This window comes from Rhinoraja longicauda, chromosome 20 (assembly GCF_053455715.1).
Source record: "Rhinoraja longicauda isolate Sanriku21f chromosome 20, sRhiLon1.1, whole genome shotgun sequence".
NCBI classification, from domain to species: Eukaryota; Metazoa; Chordata; class Chondrichthyes; order Rajiformes; family Arhynchobatidae; genus Rhinoraja; species Rhinoraja longicauda.
The window spans coordinates 17,025,983-17,049,769 of NC_135972.1; the positions used below are offsets into that span (position 1 = coordinate 17,025,983).

The window sequence follows — 23,787 nt, forward strand, 5'->3', positions numbered from 1 at the left end:
TAGGTCATGAGGAGGATTTTGTACTGGATTCTCTGGGGGATGGGGAGCCAGTGGAGCTTGTAAAGGATGGGGGTGATATGGTCACGGATCGGGGAGTGGGTGAGTAGACGGGCAGCGGAGTTTTGAATGTATTGAAGTTTACTGATGATTTTTTAGGGTGAGCCATAGAGGGGGCTGTTGCAGTAGTCCAGACGGGAGGTGATGAAGGCGTGGATGAGGGTTTCTGCAGCTGTGGAGGAGAGGGATGGACGGAGACGGGCAATGTTTTTGAGGTGGAAGAAGGCTGTCTTTGTGATGTGTTTGATGTGTTTGTCAAAGGAGATGACATGGTATATCTTCTCCCTCTCCACATGGACATATCTAGCAAGGACTGAATTGTTTTTTGCATGAAGATGCATAAAGTGAAAGCAGTATCGTGGATGGCAAGCAGGGGTGTACTGCAGAGGTCCCCATTGGAGTTCAGAACTCAGGAGCATGGCTAAAGCATACTTCCCATCTGAAATGATTTATACATACATGCCCTTCAGCCACAAACATAGCCTATCTTATGCTGCACTCTCTGCCAAGTGTTCCTAGCATGTCCTTCTTCAGTCCTCAGTGATTAAAAAGTCAGCCTCCTGAAAATAATGGTCATTATTGTAGAGAGTTCGATTTGCAGGTGCCATCAAAGTTAAAAGATGATAAGCTGTGACTGGAAGGCTAAGGGTTAACAGTTACATGTTTGAATAGTTTTCGTCATTTGGTAACTCCCAGTTTTGCGTTGACAATTATTGTGAATCTTGAACAACCCTCAGTTTCAGAAATGTCATTTGAGCGGCTCACAGAACGGAGCCCAACAGCAGTAAACCATCGGATCCCTTTAAATGATGGAAACAACATTCCTCTTCTGGGACTGGGAACATTCTCCACACCCAAAATAGTAAGTATACCTTTACTATTCAACTTTTCTCCCACTTTTAACCAACTTTAGCTCCGCAGTGCCAGATCCCCACCTTATGGCTTGTGGCTTCAGTACTGCACCTCTTCCAATGGAAAAAGTTGCATGTTGCAGAAATATCGGACATAGGAACTAGTCCTTTTGGCCCTTTAAATTTGCTCTATATGGTTAATATCAGTCTCAGAATTTCCAGTCACCCCGTTATTCCTTGATAGCTTCTGCATCCAGAGATCTCTCGACCCCTGTTAATATATTTAGTCAAGTCAAGTCAAGTCAATTTTATTTGTATAGCACATTTAAAAACAACCCACGTTGACCAAAGTGCTGTACATCTGATTAGGTTCCAATGGGAAAAAAAAAGAAACATACAGTAGCACGCAAACAGTTCACAGCGCCTCCTCAATGAGCCTCAAACGCTAGGGAGTGACTTGACTTGACTAGTGACTTGATCGCTGTGGCCCTCTGTGGTAACAAATTCCATGGGTTCATCCCTTCCCAAGAGAAACACCTCATCTGAATCCTAAACCTCTTGTCCCTCTAACCTGGACTGACCACCCGTTCTAGGCGCTCAGTCATGGGAAATATCCTTCCCATCTCCAGTCTGTCTAACCATCAGAATTTAGCGAGTTTCAATTACTTCTCCCCACATTCTTCTGAAATCTAGTGAACTCACAGCTGGTTGACTTCATCTTTCCTCATTCAGTAGTCTTGTCATTCCCCAGAATCACTTTGATGAAACTTTGCCTTGCACTCTCTGTGCAAGTATATCCTTTCTTACCTCACCATCCCATCTAGTTTTGTGTCACCAGCAAGCCTGCACCTTCTGCACTAAATCACTCATTGGGACTGTAAATAGCCATGGTCTCTTTTCTTTGAGGTTCCCACTAGCAATAGCAGTGAAAGCTGAGACCTCAGTCATTGTAGATGCATTAGTCAATGTTGAAACAGAGCTAGTCATCAAGCTAGAATGGAAAGGAATCTAGGAACCTCACTCTTGCTTTTGGACGGGGCTGTATTGTTCCAGGCAGCTTATTGGTAAATCCATCAGTCTTCTTCTGCGGCATCTGTTGAATGTCCCAATAGGAGTGGAGCAGTGTTTGTGTGTAGCCATAATGTCTCCCCTTTCCCCTTTACCGGTGGTTGCAGGCCACTCATGTTTGGAGCCTCATATCCTGCAGAAACTGCGCCTGTTATTCTCCCAATTGTGCAGAGCGCTAGCATCTGACCATGTGGACGTTCTTAACTGGGGTCATGGAGAGGGTTGGTAGGGTCAAGTTTGAAGTACACACTACCACAGTTTGCAGCTTATAAACGAGTAGAGTTTGTGGGATGATGGATAATTGTGATCTAAGAAAGACGTATAAGACTACTGTAGACACAAGGAAATGACTGGTTTACAAAAAATGACACAAAGTGCTGGGGTAACTCAGTGGGTTAGGCGGCATCTCTGAAAAACATTAACTAATTACATTTCCGGTCGGGACCCTTCTTCAAACTGATTGAAGAAGGGTCCCATCTGAAAAGCTACATAACCATGTTCTCGGGAGATGCTGCCTGACCAGCTGAGTTAGTGAGACAGTAGTCTCATACGGAGAAGCAAGCACAAAGTATGAGACTACTGTTATTGTCAATGATCTGTGCTTCACCACTGACTATGGACTTGTGGGTGGCCACTCCAATAATGGCCAGCCTTCTCTCCCATTAAATGATGGAAACAGCATTCCTCTCCTGGGACTGGAAAAATTCTCCACACCCAGAATAGTAAGTACACCTTTACTATATCATTTTTAACCACTTTTACCTAAGCAGGGTCATATCTCCCCCTTGTGGCTGCAAGCTGCTGTTCAGTGCCACACCTCTAACAATGGAGAAAGAGGATACACCAAGACATGTTGCAGAAACATTGGACAGTGGAGCAAGAGTAGGCCATTCAGCCCCTTAAATCTGCTCCACCATTTCATACAATCATTGTTGGTGTGTATCTCATTGCAAATTGTAAAGGTTGAGCCAATTGCCAAGAGCTTGTATCAAGGGCTGTCTGCTACTACTGATGCCAATTATAGAACCAGCTTAGAGTATACAACAGTACAGCACAAGAACAAGCCCTTTGGCCCACAATGTCTGTGCTGATAGTCATCTGAAAGAGGAGGAAAATTTGTTAGTGTTTGTGGAAAAACTTGGATTGTTTTCTTTGGAGCATTTGAGATTGAGAGGAGACCTGGTAGAAGTTTATTAAACTATGGGAGGCCTAGATAGGGTAGACAGTCAGAACCATTTTCTCATTAGAGGGCAAAGCTGTAAGGTGAGTGGAGAAAGTTTAAAGGAGATGTACATGGAAAGTTTTATACACAGAGAGTGATGGGTGGAATGTGGTAGCTGAGGTGGTGCTGGAAGCAGATAAGATAGTGATGTCCTCCTACTCACTGTAACAGGCCATTTCTGAACTTAAATGAACTGTTGTTTAAACATTCCCACGTCAGATGCTGACATACCCGATAACAATTGCTCCCTGTGGACCTCCTGAGCTCCTGACTAATAAAGTTGTAGTTTACCTTACTCTAGTTTAGTACTTTCCCGCAAGGTCCGGCCTTCTCCCTGTTCAAAACAAACATAAAACTTATGGAGTTATGATCACTATTTGCAAAATGCTCTTCCACTAAAACACCAGTAACCTGGCCAGGCTCATTCCCCAACACAATGTCCCTTGTTCCCTTCTTGTGTTGAACTATCCACATGCAGCTTCAAGGAATCCTTTTGGTTACACTTCGCAAATTCTGCCCCGTCTAAGCCTTTGGCATGAAGCCAGTCCCAGTAAATATTGGGGATGTTAGTCATCCACTAAAACAACCCTGTTGCTTTGGTATCTATCGGAAATCTGTCTACATATCTGTTCCTCTATCTCCCATTTGCTATTGGGAGGCCTATGATATAATCGGATTAGTGCTTGCACATGTCTTATTTCTAAGCACGAACCAAATCGCCTGAGCGGACAAACCCTCCAGTATGTCCTCTCTGATTGCTGCCATGACAGATTCCATGATTAATAATGCAACTCCTCCACCTCTTTAGCCTCACTCTCTATCCTTTCTGAAACATCGAAACCATGCATCGTTCACGAGCCAGTCATGTCCAGCTCACAAACATGTTCTTGCATGCTAGTACTTGCTTATTTCTTTGCTTTGAAATAAAGACACCTCAGTCCATCAGCACTATAATCAAAGATAGGCACAAAATGCTGGTGTAACTCAGGGGACAGGCAGCATCTCTGGATGTCCAGCTCACAAACATGTTCTTGCATGCTAGTACTTGCTTATTTCTTTGCATTGAAATAAATACACCTCAGTCCACTGTCCCCTGAGTTACACCAGCATTTTGTGTCTATCTTTGATTATAGTGCTGATGGACTGAGGTGTATTTATTTCAATGCAAAGAAATAAGCAAGTACTAGCATGCAAGAACATGTTTGTGAGCTGGACATGCAGGCTCGAAGGGCCGAATGACCTACTCCTGCACCTATTTTCTATGTTTCTATGAGAGAAGGAATGGGTGATGTTTTGGGTCGAGACCCTTCTTCAGACTGAGTCAGGGGAAGGTTTACTATAATTCTTCACCTCTCCTTGCCTTTGAGTCTACCGTCCTTCTTTCCTACTGCTATCCCTTCCTCTGGCCTCACAATTCATGCTTCTTTTCTCCTTATCACACAGCCTTTTGTTTCCTGTTCTTTGCTAGCCTTTGTTCATCCATCTGCTAAACAACCCCCCACCCGTATCCGCTTATCACTTGCCCAACATGTTGGCATCTCTCTGCCAGCTTTCTTTCAAACCACCCCCACTACAATTGTCAGCAAAAGGGTCCCAATCCGAACCATTGCCTATCCATATATTCCAGAAATGCTGTCTGACATACCGAGTTACTTCAACACTTTGTGTCTCTTTATGAGATTACATCCGCCACCAAATGTTGCATGGAAGAGTGAGAGACAACAGAAGCAATTCTGGTCCAAAAATCCGACAAGTGCCAACGATCAGATTCCAACGATCAGAAAGGGAGATGGACCAAACTAGTGACTAAACTCCTTGATAAAATTAGGTCACAAAACATCATGAAGGCAAGTATAGTGAACACACAGGGAGTTTATGAAAAGTAGGTCATGTTGAAGCTGCCTTCAGAACTTTGAGGAAGAAAAGAAAACAGAGAAGGGTTTTAAATCAGATGAAATTTATATGGATAGATTATCAAACCCTTTGATAAGGTACCAGAAAAGAGTCAGGTCAAAAGTCAGCTTATATAAAGTCAGAAACAAAAATAGAAAAGTGTTGACATTAAATTGTTAAAAAGACAATTGTTGACATACTTAACAGGTCTGGTAGCATCTGTGTGAGAGAAAAGAGAGTTTATGTTTTAGTCAATGTCTATGTACAGTATTTCCGTCTGTACATACGGAATCTTTGGGAAGGGGGAGAGGGGCATGGGTACAAGAGCAAGTACCAGCATGGATTGGAAGTTTGTTACAAAACCTGAAAATGAGATAGGAGTTAAAGCAACAGGGTTCGATCCTGGTATAACTTCACCCATCATACGTGTGCATGTTGCGTACCCGGGAATCGGAGGTATCATCAACATTTTCATATGATTCTAAGGTGGGAGGCTGTGATTATCTAGGCGCAGAACTGGACCAAAATACAGGAAGATTAATAAACAGAGGGTTTTATAAAATTAATAAGCAGAAGATGATTTGTGGAGAGGGAGTGGGAATTACATGTCTTGAAAGATAAAACTGAACTAAATGTTTAATGTGGAGAGAGGGGTCAGAGGGAAGTCCAACATTACCTGGGCTGGGACAATTGAAGGCCAGGCTTCTAAGGAGCAAAGAGATCTTGGAACATAGATAGCTAAATCATTAATAAATAGCTGTTAAGGTCACAAATGCTGCAAAGTGCTGTGGTTGAACGTGTTATTGCTCACTCCACTCTGAGAAGAAAGGATGCAATGTTTAATCACTGAGCTCTAAGTTTGAAGCAGTTTCTTAATTCTGTTCTCTTTGCTAATATATTGCCTATTTAACAGACTGCCAAAGATGCCTGTTACAATGCAGTTAAAATAGCCATCGATGTGGGTTACCGGCACTTTGATGGTGCTTGGGTCTATGGTAATGAAGACGAGGTGGGAAGAGCCTTTCAGGAAAAGATCGCTGATGGGACTGTGAGTCGTGACGACATCTATTACTGTGGCAAGGTACCTGCATTTCAGAAATATCTCCCTAGCCCAAAACAGCTGACTCCCAATTAGCTTGTTTTATGCGTGTATACAAAACTGGATCCCTCTCCAATTCCATATACAACCATATGATGAATACAATCAGGTGTTCAACTGTGCAGTCACCCTGACCCCAACCAATGGCTGCATACACATGAAAACACAGACATGCACACCTGCATGCGCACAGACATGCATAGGCATTTACAAACCCACATGCTCTTGCAAAACTTGCATGCTCACATAGGCACATATAACTGACATAGATCTATAAAAAATAATATTGCCAACCCACAAATATGCCACAGGTTTAGAGAAAGATACTAATTTGCAGCCTGGCCTTCGGTTGTCCCAGCCCAGGTAATTTTGGACTTCCCTCTGACCCTTGCCTCCACACGAAATCCCACCTCTTTGACCAAGGTATTTGGTCACCTGTCCTAAGTTGCTGATGTGACTCAGTGCCAGTTTTGCCTGATCTTCCCCCTCACTTCCCCCTCACTTCCCCAGGAGTACGAAGGCAGTTGACAGCTGAGTTTCAACCCTGGCTCCATGGTTCCAGGCCAGGGCTATCAACACCAATCGGCCCTTTACACCTCCCCGGCCGCCTGCAGGATGGGGCCACTGACTTTGCCGGGTCCTATTGTTGACCCCCCACCCCCCCTGGCCACATCCATGCTGGGGTTGTCAATGCTGCTGGTCCCAGCTGTCTGCAGGCTGGGACCATTAACTCTCTTGGGTCCTACTGCTCCTCCAGCTGACTCCAAGCCAGGGCACTTAACACTGACACTGTTGGGTTCTTCTGCCCCTCCTCCTCTGCTACCTACGCCACCTCTCATACCCCCAGTCCTACAGCACTTCACATCTCCTCTGAGACCCTCTCCTCATTCCATATTATTTCCTCATCCCCCTTTCACCCCCTGTGTTCTCCTCAGACTCTGTACCAGACCCCAGCCCCAACCCGTGTCAGGTTTTTATCATTCTCCCCGACCTCCTCGTCTCCATTGTTAAAACTTCTGTCCTGCGCAGAGGCTTTACCTTACTTCCACACTTACACCCCAATGGGTTCCAAGTCCACAATGAAGTTGAACTCTTCTGTCACCTCCGCCTCCGGACTTATTTCTCTGGTGAGGAGTCCCCTCCCCCCACTGATGACCACTTCTCCCATTTCCAACATTCCTCCTCCTTGGTCAACCTTCTACCGTCTCTGAACCTTTTTTTTTATTTCCAACTACCGCCATTCTTGTCCTTACCGTCATCTCTTTTGATTCCTCTTATTTTCTTCAGGTTAAAGATCTATCCATTGCCACTCACAAGGGCTCAGGCTATGCCAGTCCTTCTGTTGGTTACGTCAAACAGTCCTTGTTCCATACACTGGCATCGCCTCCCAATTCTTTCTCTGCTACATCGAAGACTGCATTGGGGCTGCCTCCTGCATCTGTGCAGAACTCGTTGATTGCACCAAATTTACTACCAGCATCCACCCTGTCTGTGACACCTCTCTCCCATATCGATCTCTTTTTCTCCATTACAGGGAATGACTATCAACTGACGTCTACTACAAACTCACTAACTCTCACAGCAATCTTGACTAAACTACCTCCTTCCCTGCCGCTTACAAGGACACCTTATCTTATTCTCAATTTCTCCGTCTCTGCCGCATCTGCTCTCAAGATACGTTTTCCACTCTGGAACTTCTGAGATGTCCTCTTTCTTGAGTAGACGTGGTTTCCTCCTTTTGCTGAGGATGGAACCATTACCCATTTCTCCTCTGTGTCCCCCAGTTCTGCTCTCACTCCCTCTCCTCCTAGAAGGAACAAGAAGAGAGTTCCCCTGGTCCTCACCTTTCACCCATCAGCCCAGGCACCCGACAAATCATTCTCTGACATTTCTGCCACTTTTAACGTGATCCCACCACCAGGCACATAGAACATACAGTACATGAGCAGGCCCTTCGGCCCACAATGTCCGTGCCGATCATCATCACGTCCTCACCCCTTTCTGCTTTCTGTAGAGACCACCCTCTCCGCAACTCTTTGATTTGGTCATTCCATCCCACATAACCTGCCTCTACTTGCAGGCATTGTCCCTTGCATCCACAGAGATGTATCACTTATTCCTACACCTCCTCTCTCACTTCCGCCCGAGGGACCGCAGTAGCCCTTCCAGATGAGACAGAGGTTCACGTGCACCTGTTTCAACCTTGCCCATTACATTCAGAGCTCCTAATGTGGCCTCCTTGGAGCTCCCATTTGGTGACCATTTTAACTCCCCTTCCTTTTCCAATACTGACCTTTCTGTCCTTGGCCTCCTCCACTAAAAACAGTGAGTCCACACACAAACTGGAAGAACAGCACCACACATTCTGCCAGGGTAGCGCTCAACCCAATAGTAAGAATTTGAATTCTCCAATTTCAGGTAATACTTACCCACCTCTCTTCCCCTTGCCTTTCCCACTATCTCATGTGCACACATTTCTCACACCATCTCCCACACCCTAGTCACCCTGCTCTTTTTCCCTCCCCCTCCTGCTCATCTCCCACCTCTCCACTTCACTTTTATCCCCATTCCTTCCCCCCACTGTCCCTTCCCACCCATATCCCTCCCACCCATATCCCTTCCCACCCATATCCCTCCCACCCATATCCCTTCCCACCCATATCCCTTCCCCCCCATATCCCTTCCCCCCCATATCCCTTCCCACCCATATCCCTCCCACCCATATCCCTTCCCACCCATATCCCTTCCCCCCCATATCCCTTCCCACCCATATCCCTTCCCACCCATATCCCTCCCACCCATATCCCTTCCCACCCATATCCCTTCCCCCCCATATCCCTTCCCCCCCATATCCCTTCCCACCCATATCCCTCCCACCCATATCCCTTCCCACCCATATCCCTTCCCCCCCATATCCCTTCCCACCCATATCCCTTCCCCCCCATATCCCTTCCCACCCATATCCCTTCCTACGGATTTACATTTCACTCGCTCTTCTTTCCTTATCTGACACCCTATTCTCTTTTCCACCTATAGCCTTTGACGCCTACTCCATCCAATTCCCAATCACCACCCTCCCCCCACATCTCTATCCACCTTGAAAGGCTTTGCCCTATTGCCACCTCTCTGTCCCAGTTTTCTTCCCTATTCCATCAAAATCCGTCTAAAGAAGGGTTCTGACCCAAAATGTCCCATTCCCTCCACTGATGCCTTCTGATCTCTCCAGCACTTTATGTTTTGTCCATGATTTAGACATTGTGCAATATCACCTGGCATGGTTTCCCTTGCACTTCAGCCCATCATGAAGTCAGCAAGTTCATTTTGAGATTAAACCCTGAGCAGAACTGCAGTTCACATACATAGCACTGATTAGTAAAGACTGAGCTTTGTGATATTATGTCAGCTTGCTATTTTCATGTTAAATCTGCCTGACCTTCAGCTTTGGAACACATACCACCCCCCGGAGATGGTGCGCCCCGCCCTGGAGAAGTCTCTGAAACTCCTGAAGATTGATTACATTGATCTGTACATCATTGAACTGCCGCTGGCTTTTAAGGTGAAGTACAATGTAAAAGAGACTGCCCTTTCATTTCTCTCTTCATCTACTCTTCTGTCTCTTCTCATGTCGCCGCTGTTTTTTTTAATCAACTTCACGCAACTCTCCATCCTTCAAGTGAAAGTGCAGGTCATGCACATCACAGCTGAACCAAAGAATGTCCTCACCTGAAATCTCCATCTGACTTTGCAGTGCTGCGCTCTGGTGCTTGAACCTGGTCATTCCTGGTCTGCAGGTCTGGACATGCTGTCCACGGGGGCAGGGAAAGTCCTGCAAGGTGGGCTTTTAAAAATAATGAACGGCATATTCAAAATTCCATATCTGATTTTGTCACTAATCCTACAAGTTTCATGTCAATGGGTGCTTGATGGTTAGCGCTCACAACTAAGTTTTGAAATGAGGAATAACCTTAAGAAATAACCTTCTCGTATTTATGTGGGGCAAGCAGCTCTGGCCCCCATTCCACATTAATACCACATATATGATATATATATATATATATATATATATATATATATATGTTCCCAAATGTCAATAGGTTGTAAATCTTCACATTAATCTCTTTCAGCCAGGTGATGTGATTTATCCACAAGATGAAAATGGGAAGCATTTGTACCACCTGACTGATCTGTGTGCCACCTGGGAGGTAAGGTCAGAGAGCGATGGAGAATACCCGGGACAGGCAATCGGAAGTGCCAGTGTGAGCTGGATGGAAGTGCTCAACAAAGTACTCATCCAATCTGCTTCTGATGTCTCGGGTGTGGACGGGACCACATAGTGGGCGATACATGCAGTGCATAAAATTGGAAGAAGTGCAGGCGAATCACTGATTTAGCCTGGAAGGAGAGTTTGGGTCCTTGGATGGAGGGAAGGGAAGGGTTAATAAGGAAGTGTTGCAGTCCCCGTGGTCCATGGCAAGGTGGCATGAGCATGAGGAGAGGGTGCTGGTGGATTAGGAAGAGTAAACCAGAGGTTTGTGCAACGGGTGATCCCTTCACAGTGCTGAAAAGGGAGGGGAGGATGGAGTCCCATGTGGTATGGTTTATTATCACAAGATACAAAGGATAGGAAACTTGAATGTCTAGCACCTAATGTAGTAATTTACTTAAAAAGCAGCGTCAATTTGAGGCCCTTTGAAATAGCTTCACACAGAGGATTTAATCTTGCAAGTGATATTAATGCTAAAATGGACATGAACAAGTTTCTTATTGACCATAATAGCAGAAGAAGCCAGGAATTTTCAGAAGGTTAGACACCAAACAGAGTCAACATTTACAGTAAGTTCTGATTTCAGATATGGAACATCCACAGTGTTTTTGCTTTTGTGTAAGGATTTTTATTTGGAGACACAAAAGACTGCAGATGCTGGAATGTTAATTGTTTATTCACTAGGCTCTGGAAGCGTGTAAAGATGCCGGTCTGGCCAAGTCAATAGGTGTGTCAAACTTCAATCGCAGACAGCTGGAGCAAATACTGAACAAATCAGGCTTGAAATATAAACCAGCAGTTAATCAGGTACTTACAGCAGAGCTGTCACAGCATAGTCTTGCAATCACACCTTGTCCACTCAATATGATAAAACCTTCACCCTATATAACAGTCGTAGCATTGAACCGTTCACAGTCTGTATTGGTCAAACCACTGCTGTGATGATGTTGCTCTGGTCATCCAGTCACAGGTTGTTCTCTCACCTTTTCCACTGGCATTTTTCCTTTCAATGAGCAGCACATTGTTCCACTTTTCTCAGATCTCATACAATGCCCTCAAGTTTTATCACTTATTCAAGCATTACAGAAATTTTCCATGGACATTAACTGCGCTCCACTTCTCTCACTCAACAACTTCACTACGTTGGTGATACCAATCTCCACTTCAATACCTTATGCTCTTGTTCCTCTGAATTTACTGCTTCTTCAATGATTCTTTAATGGTACTTTAGTGTCATTATAGTGTCATTCGTACCTAAGTACAGGGAAATTCTATTTTTGCAAGCAGTTCAGTGACAAACCTACTATACATTTGGCACAATCAAACTAAGTCTAAGAGTGTAAGACAGTAGACCACACCAAGTCAGTACACAAGAGTTGCAACATTTTAGGCAACATCTTGTACCCTTCAAATTCAAAATTTTAAAAAAATATTAGAGTCTTAACTTGACCATAAAGGCCCGTTGTCCTGATGGTGGCATTGGGTCAGAGTTGCAGGTGCCATCCTGACCAGGCGGTGTATTGATGTCCTCCACCGCTGCTCCGCCACTGCAGGCCGCGTCCGTTCCGTGCACTCAGCTATGGAGCAGCACTCGATCAAATCAAGCCCCCGGCTGCTTCAGGGCCTCCAGCATCCACTCCTTTGACTAGACCATTCCAATATTAAATCTCAGACCAATAATCAAGGAATCCTCTGCTCTCAATTTCTACGTCTCTGCTGCATCAGCTCCTAAGATGAGGCTTTCCACCCCAGGACATCCAAGATGTCCTCTTTCTTTAATAAATGTGGCTTCTTCCCGCTGTCGGAGATGGATCCCTCATCCGAGTTTCCTCTGTCCTGTAGTTCTGCTCTCGCTCCCCCTCCCCACAGACAGAACGATAGTTTCTTTGGTCCTTGCCTTTCATTCCACCAGTCTCCGTATCCAACACATCATTCTCCAACATTTCCATCGCTTCCAACATGATCCCACCACCAGTCACATCTTCCCATTCCTACTTCTTTCCGCTTTCGGTGGAGACCACTCCCTCCACTACTCTGAGGTTCACTCATCCCTTCCCACCCAAATCACTTCCTCCTGATGTATTTTTTCCTGCAACTGCAGGAGATGTCCCAACACCCCCTCCCTCACTTCCATTTAGAGCCCCCAGCAGGTGAGACAGAACTTCAAGTGCACTTCATCTAATCTAATTTGGTGATCCTGCTGTGGTCTCCTTTTCATTGGCATGAACAAGCGTAGATTAGACGATGTTTTGCTGAACGCTTGTGATCGGTCCGCCTAGGGTTACTGGATCTCCTGGTAACTAACCATTCCCATACTAACCTCTATGTCCTGGGTCTCCTCCATTGCCAGACTAAGGCCAGATGTAAACTGGAGGAACAGCATTTCATATTCCACTTGGGTAGCTTACAACCTATTGATATGAACATTGAATTCTCCAATTTTAGGTAATTAACAACCCCTTTACTATTTTTACTTCACCCTCTTCCTTTTTACACCTGGATGTACACCCATTCCTCCCATTATTCTGCCCCTCTACTCCATCCCCTTCCACCTACATCCTTCCCTCTGCCCTGACAATTCACACATCTTCTCTCGTTATCTTGCACCATTTTCTCTCCTTTTCAACCCTGGCCTTTGTCCACCCATCTGTTAATCAATCCCCTCTCACTTGTATCCACCTATCACTTGCCTGGATGTATTCCACCCTCACCTCTCTTCCAGCTTTCTTCCTCTCCCTCATTATAATCAGCTTGAAGAAGGATTCTGTCCCAAATTATCGCCCATGAACGTTCTTCAGAGATGCTGACTGATCTGCTGAGTTACTCAGCACTTTGTGTTTTTAAATCAAGACTATAGAAACATAGAAAATAGGTGCAGGAGTAGGCCATTCGGCCCTTCGAGCCTGCACCGCCATTCAATATGATCATGGCTGATCATCCAGCTCAGTAGCCTGTACCTGCCTTCTCTCCATACCACCTGATCCCTTTAGCAAAAAGGGTCACATCTAACTCCCTCTTAAATATAGCCAATGAACTGGCCTCAACTACCTTCTGTGGCAGAGAATTCCACAGACTCACCACTCTCTGTGTGAAGAAATGTTTTCTCATCTCGGTCCTAAAAGAATTCCCCCTTATCCTTAAGCTGTGACCCCTGGTTCTGGACTCCCCCAACATCGGGAACAATCTTCCCGCATCTAGCCTCTCCAACCCCTTAAGAATTTTATATGTTTCTATAAGATCCCCCCTCAGTCTTCTAAATTCCAGCGAGTCCAAGCCCAGTCTATCCAGTCTTTCCTCATATGAAAGTCCCGCCATCCCAGGGATCAATCTGGTGAACCTTCTCTGTACTCCCTCTAAGGCAAAAACGTCTTTCCTCAGGTTAGGAGACCAAAACTGCACACAATACTCCAGGTGCAGTCTCACCAAGGCCCTGTACAACTGCAGCAGAACCTCCCTGCTCCTAAACTCAAATCCTCTTGCTATGAATGCCAACATACCATTCGCTTTCTTCACTGCCTGCTGCACCTGCATGCTTGCTTTCAATGACTGGTGCACCATGACACCCAGGTCACGTTGCATCTCCCCTTCTCCCAATCGATCACCATTCAGGTAATACTCTGCTTTCCTGTTCTTGCCGCCAAAGTGGATAACCTCACATTTATCCACATTATATTACATCTGCCATGCATTTGCCCACTCGCCTAATCTATCCAAGTCACTCTGCAGCCTCCTAGCATCCTCCTCGCAGCTAACACTGCCACCCAGCTTCGTGTCATCCGCAAACTTAGAGATGTTGCATTCAATTCCCTCGTCCAAATCATTAATATACACTGTAAATAACTGGGGTCCCAGCACTGAGCCTTGCGGTACCCCACTAGTCACTGCCTGCCATTCCGAAAAGGACCCGTTTATTCCTACTCTTTGCTTCCTGTCCGCCAACCAATTTTCTATCCACCTCAACACTGAACCCTCAATACTGTGTGCTTTAAGTTTGTACACCAATCTCCTATGTGGGACCTTGTCGAAGGCCTTCTGAAAGTCCAGATATAACACATCGACTGGTTCTCCCTTATCCACTCTACTAGTTACATCCTCGAAAAATTCTATAAGATTCGTCAGACATGATTTGCCTTTGGTAAATCCATGCTGACTTTGTCCGATGATTTCACCACTTTCCAAATGTGATGCTATCACATCTTTAATAACTGACTCTAGCATTTTCCCCACTGCCGATGTTAGGCTAACTGGTCTATAATTCCCCGTTTTCTCTCCCTTTTTAAAAAGTGGGGTTACATTAGCTACCCTCCAGTCCTCAGGAACTACTCCAGAATCTAAAGAGTTTTGAAAAATTATCACTAATGCATCCACTATTTCTGAGGCTACTTCCTTAAGCACTCTGGGATGCAGCCTATCTGGCCCTGGGGATTTATCTGCCTTTAATCCATTTAATTTACCTAACACCACTTCCCGACTAACCTGGATTTCCCTCAGTTCCTCCATCTCATTAGACCCCCGGTCCCCCGCTATTTCCGGCAGACGGTTTATGTCTTCCTTAGTGAAGACAGAACCAAAGTATTTGTTCAATTGGTCTGCCACCTCCTTGTTCCCTATGATCAATTCACCTGTTTCCGACTGCAAGGGACCTACATTTGTCTTAACTAATCTTTTTCTCTTGACATATCTATAAAAGCTTTTGCAGTCAGTTTTTATGTTCCTTGCCAGTTTTCCCTCATAATCTATTTTCCCTTTCCTAATTAAGCCCTTTGTCCTCCTCTGCTGGACTCTGAATTTCTCCCAGTCCTCTGGTATGCTACCTTTTCTGGCTAATCTGTATGCTTCATCTTTTGTTTTAATACTATCCTTGATTTCCCTTGTTAGCCACGGATGCACTACCTTTCCTGGTTTGTTCTTTTGCCAAACTGGGATGAACACTTGTTGTAGTTCATCCATGCGACCTTTAAATGCCTTCCATTGCATGTCCACCGTCAACCCTTTCAGCATCAATCACCAGTCTATCTTGGACAATTCACGCCTCATACCCTCAAAGTTACCTTTCTTTAAGTTCAGAACACTTGTTTCTGTATTGACTTTGTCACTCTCCTATCCTTGTCATTCACACCTAGTCTTGCAATCCACTGTCCCACCAACTTAATTATAAATAATGTTGTCTATGATCTCAGCAGTCTCTCAGGATCAAGGATGACCTGTTTCCACTCTGGCCTTGTGGGTTCAGAAATGGCTAATGCGGCCAGTGTGGGATCTGTTCACTAATGGACTCATCGGCTCTCAGTATCACCTGGAGTATTGTGTGCAATTTTGGTCTCCGAATTTGAGGAGGGACATTATTGCTATTGAGGGAGTACAGCGGAGGTTCACCAGGTTAATTCCTGGGATGGCGGGACTAACATATGATGAAAGAATGGGTCGGCTGGGCTTGTATTTGCTGGAATCTAGATGGATGAGAGGGGATCTTATAGAAACATAAAATTCTTAAGGGATTGAACAGGTTAGATACAGGAAAAATGTTCCCGTGTTGGGGGGAGTCCAGAACCAGGGGACACAGTTTAAGAATAAGGAGTAGGCCATTTAGGACTGCGATGAGGAAAAACATTTTCACCCAGAGAGTTGTGAATCTGTGGAATTCTCTGTCATAGAAGGCAGTGGAGGCCAATTCACTGGATGTTTTCAAGAGAGAGTTAGATTTAGCTCCTAGGGCTAAGGGACTCAAGGGATATGGGGGGAAAAAAACCAGAACGGGGTACTGATTTTGGATGATCAGCCATGATCATATTGAATGGTGGTGCTGGCTCGAAGGGCTGAATGGCCTACTCCAGCACCTATTTTCTATGAATGTTCTTCTTCTGAACTACCAGATTCAGGAACAGCTTCTTCCCCGCTAAGTGGTAAGCGCGAAAGGTGTAGGGGTTTTCATGTTCACAGTGATGATGCTATCAAACTACTGAACGCTCCTCCCATAAACCAAGGTGTACTCACAATCTTCAAACCACCTCATTGTGGACTTGCACTGTTTAAAATACTTGTCATGTGTCCTGAGGTTCAATAGAAAGCTTTGTTTTGCATGCTATCCAATCAAATCTGATAACACTACACATAAATACAATTAAGCCTAACGCAAACCCTGACAAATCCAGAATGAACTCAAACTGGTGATTCTGGAAGAAGTGTTATGTAGTAAACCAGATTATGGGTCCTTTCTTTACCTCCAGCTGCTTCAGATTAAGTAGCTTCAGATTAAGTAAACCAGCCACCAGTCAATGTTATACCTTTTTCCTTTTTGTCTCTTTCTGCTCAGGTCGAATGCCACCCTTACTTTACTCAGACCAAGTTAAAGGAATTTTGTGACCTCCACGGTATAGTCTTAGTGGGATACAGCCCCCTGGGAACCTGCCGTGACCCCCTCTGGTAAGCAGAAGCATTGACTCTCATCTCAACTTCTGTTGGAGCTACCGACAACCTATCGAGGTAGTTCCATTGTACTTGACCCAGATTGTGTATAAAGCAGGACACAGCGTGTGCAGTCTGCCATTAGCTGCAATCTTGGTTATGTTTGGATATCTTTACACAGTTCTGCATCCTACGATAGTTTGCTGTGATTCTGTGATGTGATAGTTAGAAGGTTATTGGTCCTTCCTGATATGGTTGAACAGCAGCCAGTGCTGCTCAACCACAAGCCCCTCTCCAACCCAGCCCACTTTACTGATCTCAATGGATAGGTGACTTTTCAGATCAGGACTCTTCTTCAGACTGAAAACTGTGGGGGCCGGGGGGGGGGGGGGGGGGGGGGGTGGAGGAGGCTGGACTAATCTGTCAATCTGTCTGCAGTCAGTCTGAAGAAGGGTCACAAATCATAACATCACTAATCCATTTTCTCCAGAGATGCTGCCTGTCCCACTAAGTTACTCGAGCATTTTATGTCTGTCTTCAGTATAAACCAGCATCTGCAGTTTATTTTTCTTACAGAGCCAGAAATACCCAGGTTCAGTTCCTGACCTGTGCTAAGTAGACCACAATCAGACCTGTGCTAAGTAGACCACAATCAAAGGTCTGTGACAAACATCCACAGGAGTTGAGGAAAGCAAGAGGAATAGACAAAAATGGGTGATCACAGTCCTTTTTCCATGGTAGGGGAGTTTAAAACTGGAAGGACTAGATTTCAGGTGCGAGGGGAAAGATTTAAAAGGAACCTCAGGTAAAAAAAATCACACTGAAGTTGGTGGATGGGTAGAATGAGCTGACAGAGGAAACCTGGAGACGGGTACAATTACGATGTGAGAAGACATTCCCGGCTCCCAATATACATTCACAATTTCTCTGTGGCTGTAACACTATATTCTGTGCTCTGTTTCCTTTCTCCTTTTGCACAACCTGTTGTACTAATGCATGTTTAGATTCCACTCATGTATAGTATGATTTGCCTGGATAGTAGGCAAAACAAAGTTTGCCATTTATCTCCAAACATATGACAATAATAAGCCAATGGCAATAGATATTTAATTAGCTACGTATATAGTGAAGGTTTAGACAAATATGGGCCAAACACAGGCAAGTGAGACTAACTCAGGTAGACGTTGAGTCAAGAGTTCTTAATTGTCACACAATGGGACCAGAACAATGACATTTTTACTCACTACAGCTTAACAGGCACAAGAACACAACAAATAAATATTTGATGAAAAATAATTCAATAAACTATCAGTTACACTGGACCAAAATAGTTCAAGCTGAAGAATTTATGAAAAGTCCATAGTAGTGTTTACTGAGGTGGGGATGTGGTCAGGGTTATGCATTATGGTTCATGAGCCTAAAGGTTGATGGGAAAAAGATGTTCTTGAACCTGGGGATAACAGTTCTTCAGACTGTACCTTCTTCCTGATGGTAGCATCCCCAATGACAACTTGGTTGTCATGGACGAGTTGGGCCAAGAGATCTATTTCCATGCTGAATAACGCTTTGACTCACAGCGCCCTATCATTCCTCCCAGCACTAAGTGCCTGCTGTGTTTTGCTGTATCTATCTTTGTTCCCCTACTGCCACTCACTGTTCAATGATCCCTCTTGGCAATTGCAAAAGTGGGTGCTCTCAGAATGGGGACTAGTCGGCTTGGTCAGCTGTTCAGTAGGCGGCCAGTCATTATTCACTGAAAGGCAGTAAACTGAGATTGCAGGCACTGTCAAGTGCCGAGGAAAAGGGGTATCTTTTGGGAAGGACAATGGTAATTCTTCATAACATGCTTTTCTGTGTCGGCAGGGTGAACGTTAAGATTCCCTCTTTGTTGGATGATCCTATCCTAAAATCCACGGCAGCAAAGTACAAGAAAACAAGTGCTCAGGTGGCCCTGCGTTACCTGATTCAACGCAAAATTGTTGTTATTCCAAAAAGTTTTAATCCTGAGCGCATCAAACAGAATTTTGAGGTGAAGCTTTAATATTGAGATACAAATTACTTTCAACAAGTTTTTCTTGTCCACCCAATCTTCTATTCCTCTCCCCCTCCCTGTCCCTTCTTAAAGTCTTTATTCTGGCAGAACTATCTCTATGTTCACACTATAATTTGAGAATCAGGAGCGTTTATTTGTCAAATCCACTGGATATGAACAGGAACAATGAAATCCTTACTTGCTGCAGCTTCATAGGGACATTTGCATAGTTTACATATTCTGTGGTGCTGCAGCAAGTAAGAATTTCATTGTTCTATCTGGGACATATGACAATAAAACACTCTTGACAAGATGCAACAGCAACAATAAATATATGATAAATTACCAGTCATTCAAAGTAAACTAGACCATGATAGTCCAAAAAACAAAGTGTGTAAAGCAACTATTGTAGTGCAAAATCTGTAATGGTTCGGTGCGGTGAGCTTGTTGAAGAGCCTGATAATTGATGGGAAAGAGGTATTCCTAAATATGGAAGTTTCTGTTCCTTCTTCCTGAAGGTAGCAACAAGAGAATGCAGCCAGGATCGTAGCCTGGGTCTTTGATGATATTTGCTGCCTTCTTAAGGCGACATTTCCTGTAGATCCCTTTTAAGGTGGGGAGGTCGGTACCTGTGAAGGGCCAGGCAACATCAACCACTTTCTTCAATCTCCTTCAACTCTGAGTCTTCATGTTACCACTCTACACCATGACTGAACCAGTGGGCATGCTCTCCACAGTACACCTATAGTTCAATTCATTAACTGAAACTGGGCTTCAAATGGACGAGAAGTGAGAGCCACAGAAAAGTCGGCATGAATACTATTCAGGCGAGGAATAATTTAACCTTCCTTAAATAAATAAGTACATTTATTTCTTTTTCATCTTATTACTTTAAATTCTCTTCTCATATTTTAGATTTTTGACTTTTGCTTGACGGATGAAGAAATGAAAAGAATTGATGCACTCAACAAAGATGAACGTTATGTGGAACTTTTAATGTAAGCTTCCTGTCTATTGAACCAGAGGTCACTGTTAAGATTTTCATCTCGAAACATCCACCTGTTTGAGACTGGATAAGCTTTGTTTGTTTCTACTGGACCCCAGTAGACTTGGGGGCTAACAAAAGAGGTAAAGGTTTAAGGTGAGTGGCCAGAGGTTTAAAGGAAGCTGGGAAGTATTCACATAGTGGTTGGAGTCTACAATGCACTGCCTGAGTGGTGGTGAAGACAGAGACTCTCACAACATTTAAGAAACATTGAGACAAGTACTTGATTGCCAAGGATAGAAGGCCTAATGCAGTAAACAGAATTAATGTACAATGGGCTGCATGGACATGGTGTGCTGTAGGGCCTGTTTCTCTGCAGTACTGAATAACTGAATAACTATTAATTATTTTACTGATGTGGCCCTTGTGCATACAGACCTCTTTGGTCTCATTTAATCCCAGTTCGTGACTCATTCCTAACAATGTTTTCTGCTGACACAAGAGACTGCGATGCTGGAATCTTGAGCAACACACAATGCTGGAGGAACTCAACGGATCAGGCAGCATCTGTGGAGGGAATGGGCAGGTAGTATTTTGTGTGGAGACCATTCTTCAAAAATCAGATAACGATCTATGAAACTCAGTTACACAACCTGCCAGCTATAATGGAAAAGTGCTTATTTCAAACAAATCCAGAAACAGGATGGTCCTCATAGACCCATTGTTATAGCCTGCTCCTACCCCACCCATGTTATTTCCATACCCTGACTCTATCCAGTCTCCCTTGTCCAGTCCCTCCCCATATCTCTCATGCCTTCCACCATTTCGAGAACTTCCAATTCCCTGGCCCTAATCGCCTCATCTTCATCATGTATGTCTAGTCTTTAGACATCCCCATCCCCCACTGGGAATGTCTTGAGGTCCTCTACTTCTTTAGGGAACAATTTCCCTCCAAAATATTCTCAAGTGTCTGGCAAAACCTCATCTGATCCTCAACAATTTCTCTTTCAATTCCTCTGAAAATTAAAGATACAGCCATAGGAACTTGCATGGGCCGCAACTATGCCTGTCTTTACATTGGCTACGTGGCACAATCCTTGTTTCAAACCTACTTGGCAAGCCTCCACAATTCTTTCTCTGCAACATCAATATCTGTACTCGCGTGGATCTCAATTTTATCACCTTTCTTATCAACTTCCAACCTGCCCTCAAATTTACAGACCATTTATTTCCCTTTTCTTCACCTTTCTGTCTCATTCTGAAGGGACAAACTATCTAATATGTACAATAAACCCTCTAACTCCCATAGGAACCTCCACTAGACTTCCTCCCACCCTGTCTCCTGCAAGGACCATTCCATTTCTCAGTGTCCATCTCCAGTGTTCCTGTAATTTAGATGAGGTCCTTTCATTCCAGGACATCTGAAATATCTTCCCCTTTCAGGAATTGTGGTGTCCCCTCTACTGTAGTTGATGACACCATCACTTACATTTTCTCCACATCTGCTCTCACCCTTCACCATCCCCCCCATTAGACAGAGTATAGAAAGAGTTCCCCGGTCCTCACCTTTGACCTGAATTGACCGATTCCAAAACACCATCCTTTGCCATTTCCACCAGAAGCCACAGGATCCCACCACCAGTCACATCTTCCCCTCTACCCTGGTTTCTGTTCTCTGCAGGGAACTCTCTTCCGCGGCTCCCTTATCTATTCATTTTTTCCAACCTAACCTTCTGTCAACTTACATTTCCCCCTGCAACCGTAGGACGTCCAACACTTGTCCCTGCACCTCCTCCCTCACTTCCATCCAGAAACCTAAACAACCCTTTTACATGCAGCAGATTCACCTGCATCACTGTCAAATTGGTCTATTGCATTTGGTGATTGCGATATGACCTCCTCTACAATGGCAAGGCTAAGTGTAGGCTGATTGACTGCAGAGAATCTGCACTTTGTTTACAATAACTATCTCGAGCACGAGGTTGCATGTCATTTTCAATTCTCTCCTTCCCATTCTCACACCAACTTGTCTGGCAATGGCCTTCCCCACTGTCACAGTAAAGTCAAAAACAAACTAAAGAATAGCACTTCATATTCCACATCAGTAGCCTGCAGCCCAATAGAATGAACATTAAAATTTCCAGTTTCAGATTAACCCACTGCCCCGATGTTCTTTTGGTCACTTCCACCAATTCATCCATAGTCTCTCCCTCTCTCTTTGATCACATCTGTCCCAACACCTCAGCCCCCCATCCCCCCAGATCCTTCCTCTCTCCCACCTGGCTCCAACTGCCCATCATCCAGACACCTGTCTATCTGGGCTCTTTCTCCCATGACATAGCTTCCCTACCCCTTTACCCCACTTGATTCCATCTACCCATTATCCCTACCTTATATGGTTCCACATGACCTTTTCCCTCTCTCCCCCAACTGGTTCCATCTGCCCACCATTCCTCTCCTCATCTGAATCCATCCATCGCCAGCCACTCTTACTCTCTTTGCACTGGCCATCATCCCTCTGCCCTCTTAGTCCTGAAGCAGAGTCTCGACCCAAAAAGTCAACCACGCTTTTGCTTCCAATTTTGACAACTAGCTGAATTGATACAGCAGCTTATTTCTCGATCCAGATTCCAGTGTTTGTGGTCTCTTGTGCCATCAACTAAAACAGAAAATGTGGAAATAATCTCCAGCATTTGTAGAGGGAAACCAGTTGGTCAGCATTTTGTTGCCTTGCCTTATGCTTCCACCCTTTGCTCTCTTGTAGGTGGAGAGATCACCCAGAATATCCTTTCAGTGATGAATACTAAACCAGAGAGTCTAGTGAGGGAGGAGCATGGATGCACAATTAAAGCAGTGGTCCTGAACGGAGAAATGTGGAATTAATTTGTCTATGCAAACCGAAACACATCTTCAAGTCCAATGAATGCAAATAAAAAGGAAATGTTACACGTTTGCCGTGCTTGATCTCATCTCCCAGAGTGCATGACACACAGACTCAGAAATAATTTTAGGCCACAATCATTTAGTCCTTTCGCATCAGAATTAACATAACTGGATTAATTTGATGCTCCGTCAGAAGTTTCTTCCAATTTGCAATGCATCAAAACACTGTACTCTTTCTGCAGTTTAGTGACCACAAGATGGGCTGCTCACCACCTTACCATTTGTAAACTCACTAATACTAGAGGAAGGGAACAGTTTTTACGTTACCACTGCTCAACATCCTTGTCAAAGCAACTTGAGACAAAGCCTCAACATTTCCACCTCACACAGGACTGTAGCTAAGCTTTTTAAATCTTCCCTTCAAGCTCTTTTTAAATACTCACAAATCCCAAAGTCAAGAGTAAGCAGGAGGCAATGATGGAAATCCGAAATTGCTGTAAGATGAGAGAGAAAATTAAGTGCTAGAAATGGGAGATATTAAATATGAGCAGGAATGATTCTGATATCCAACTCAGTTCACAAGATTATCAGAACTCCAGATTGTTCCAATGCATTAGCTAATGGAAAGGCAGAAGGGAAAATCGGAAGTGTCGGTATTACAGTAAAGCAAAGGGGATTACAGAGGCATGAGGCAGGAGCTGGCCAAAATTGACTGGAAGGAGGCCCTAGCAGGGAAGACGGTAGAACAGCAATGGCAGGTATTCCTGGGAATAATGCAGAGGTTGCAGGATCAATTTATCCCAAAGAGGCGGAAAGACTCTAAGGGGAGTAAGAGACACCTGTGGCTGACGAGGGAAGTCAAGGACAGCATAAAAATTAAGGAGAGGAAGTATAACATAGCAAAGAAGAGTGGGAAGACAGAGGATTGGGACTCTTTTAAAGAGCAACAAAAGTTAACTAAAAAGGCAATACGGGGAGAAAAGATGAGGTACGAGGGTAAACTAGCCAATAATATAAAGGAGGATAGC

At 44.4% G+C, this 23,787-nt stretch overlaps 1 protein-coding gene across 1 annotated transcript; it reads left to right on the forward strand.

The window, feature by feature from the left end:
* The first annotated feature begins 782 nt into the window (after nt 1-782).
* On the forward strand, nt 783-22,822 carry LOC144603589 (aldo-keto reductase family 1 member D1-like). Its single transcript, XM_078417020.1, has 9 exons — nt 783-919; nt 6,005-6,172; nt 9,630-9,746; nt 10,315-10,392; nt 11,139-11,261; nt 16,768-16,877; nt 18,723-18,888; nt 19,807-19,889; nt 22,641-22,822. The coding sequence occupies exons 1-9, from the start codon at nt 803-805 to the stop codon at nt 22,681-22,683; spliced, it is 1,005 nt and encodes a 334-aa protein (XP_078273146.1). The 5' UTR covers nt 783-802; the 3' UTR covers nt 22,684-22,822.
* The last annotated feature ends 965 nt before the right edge of the window (nt 22,823-23,787 follow it).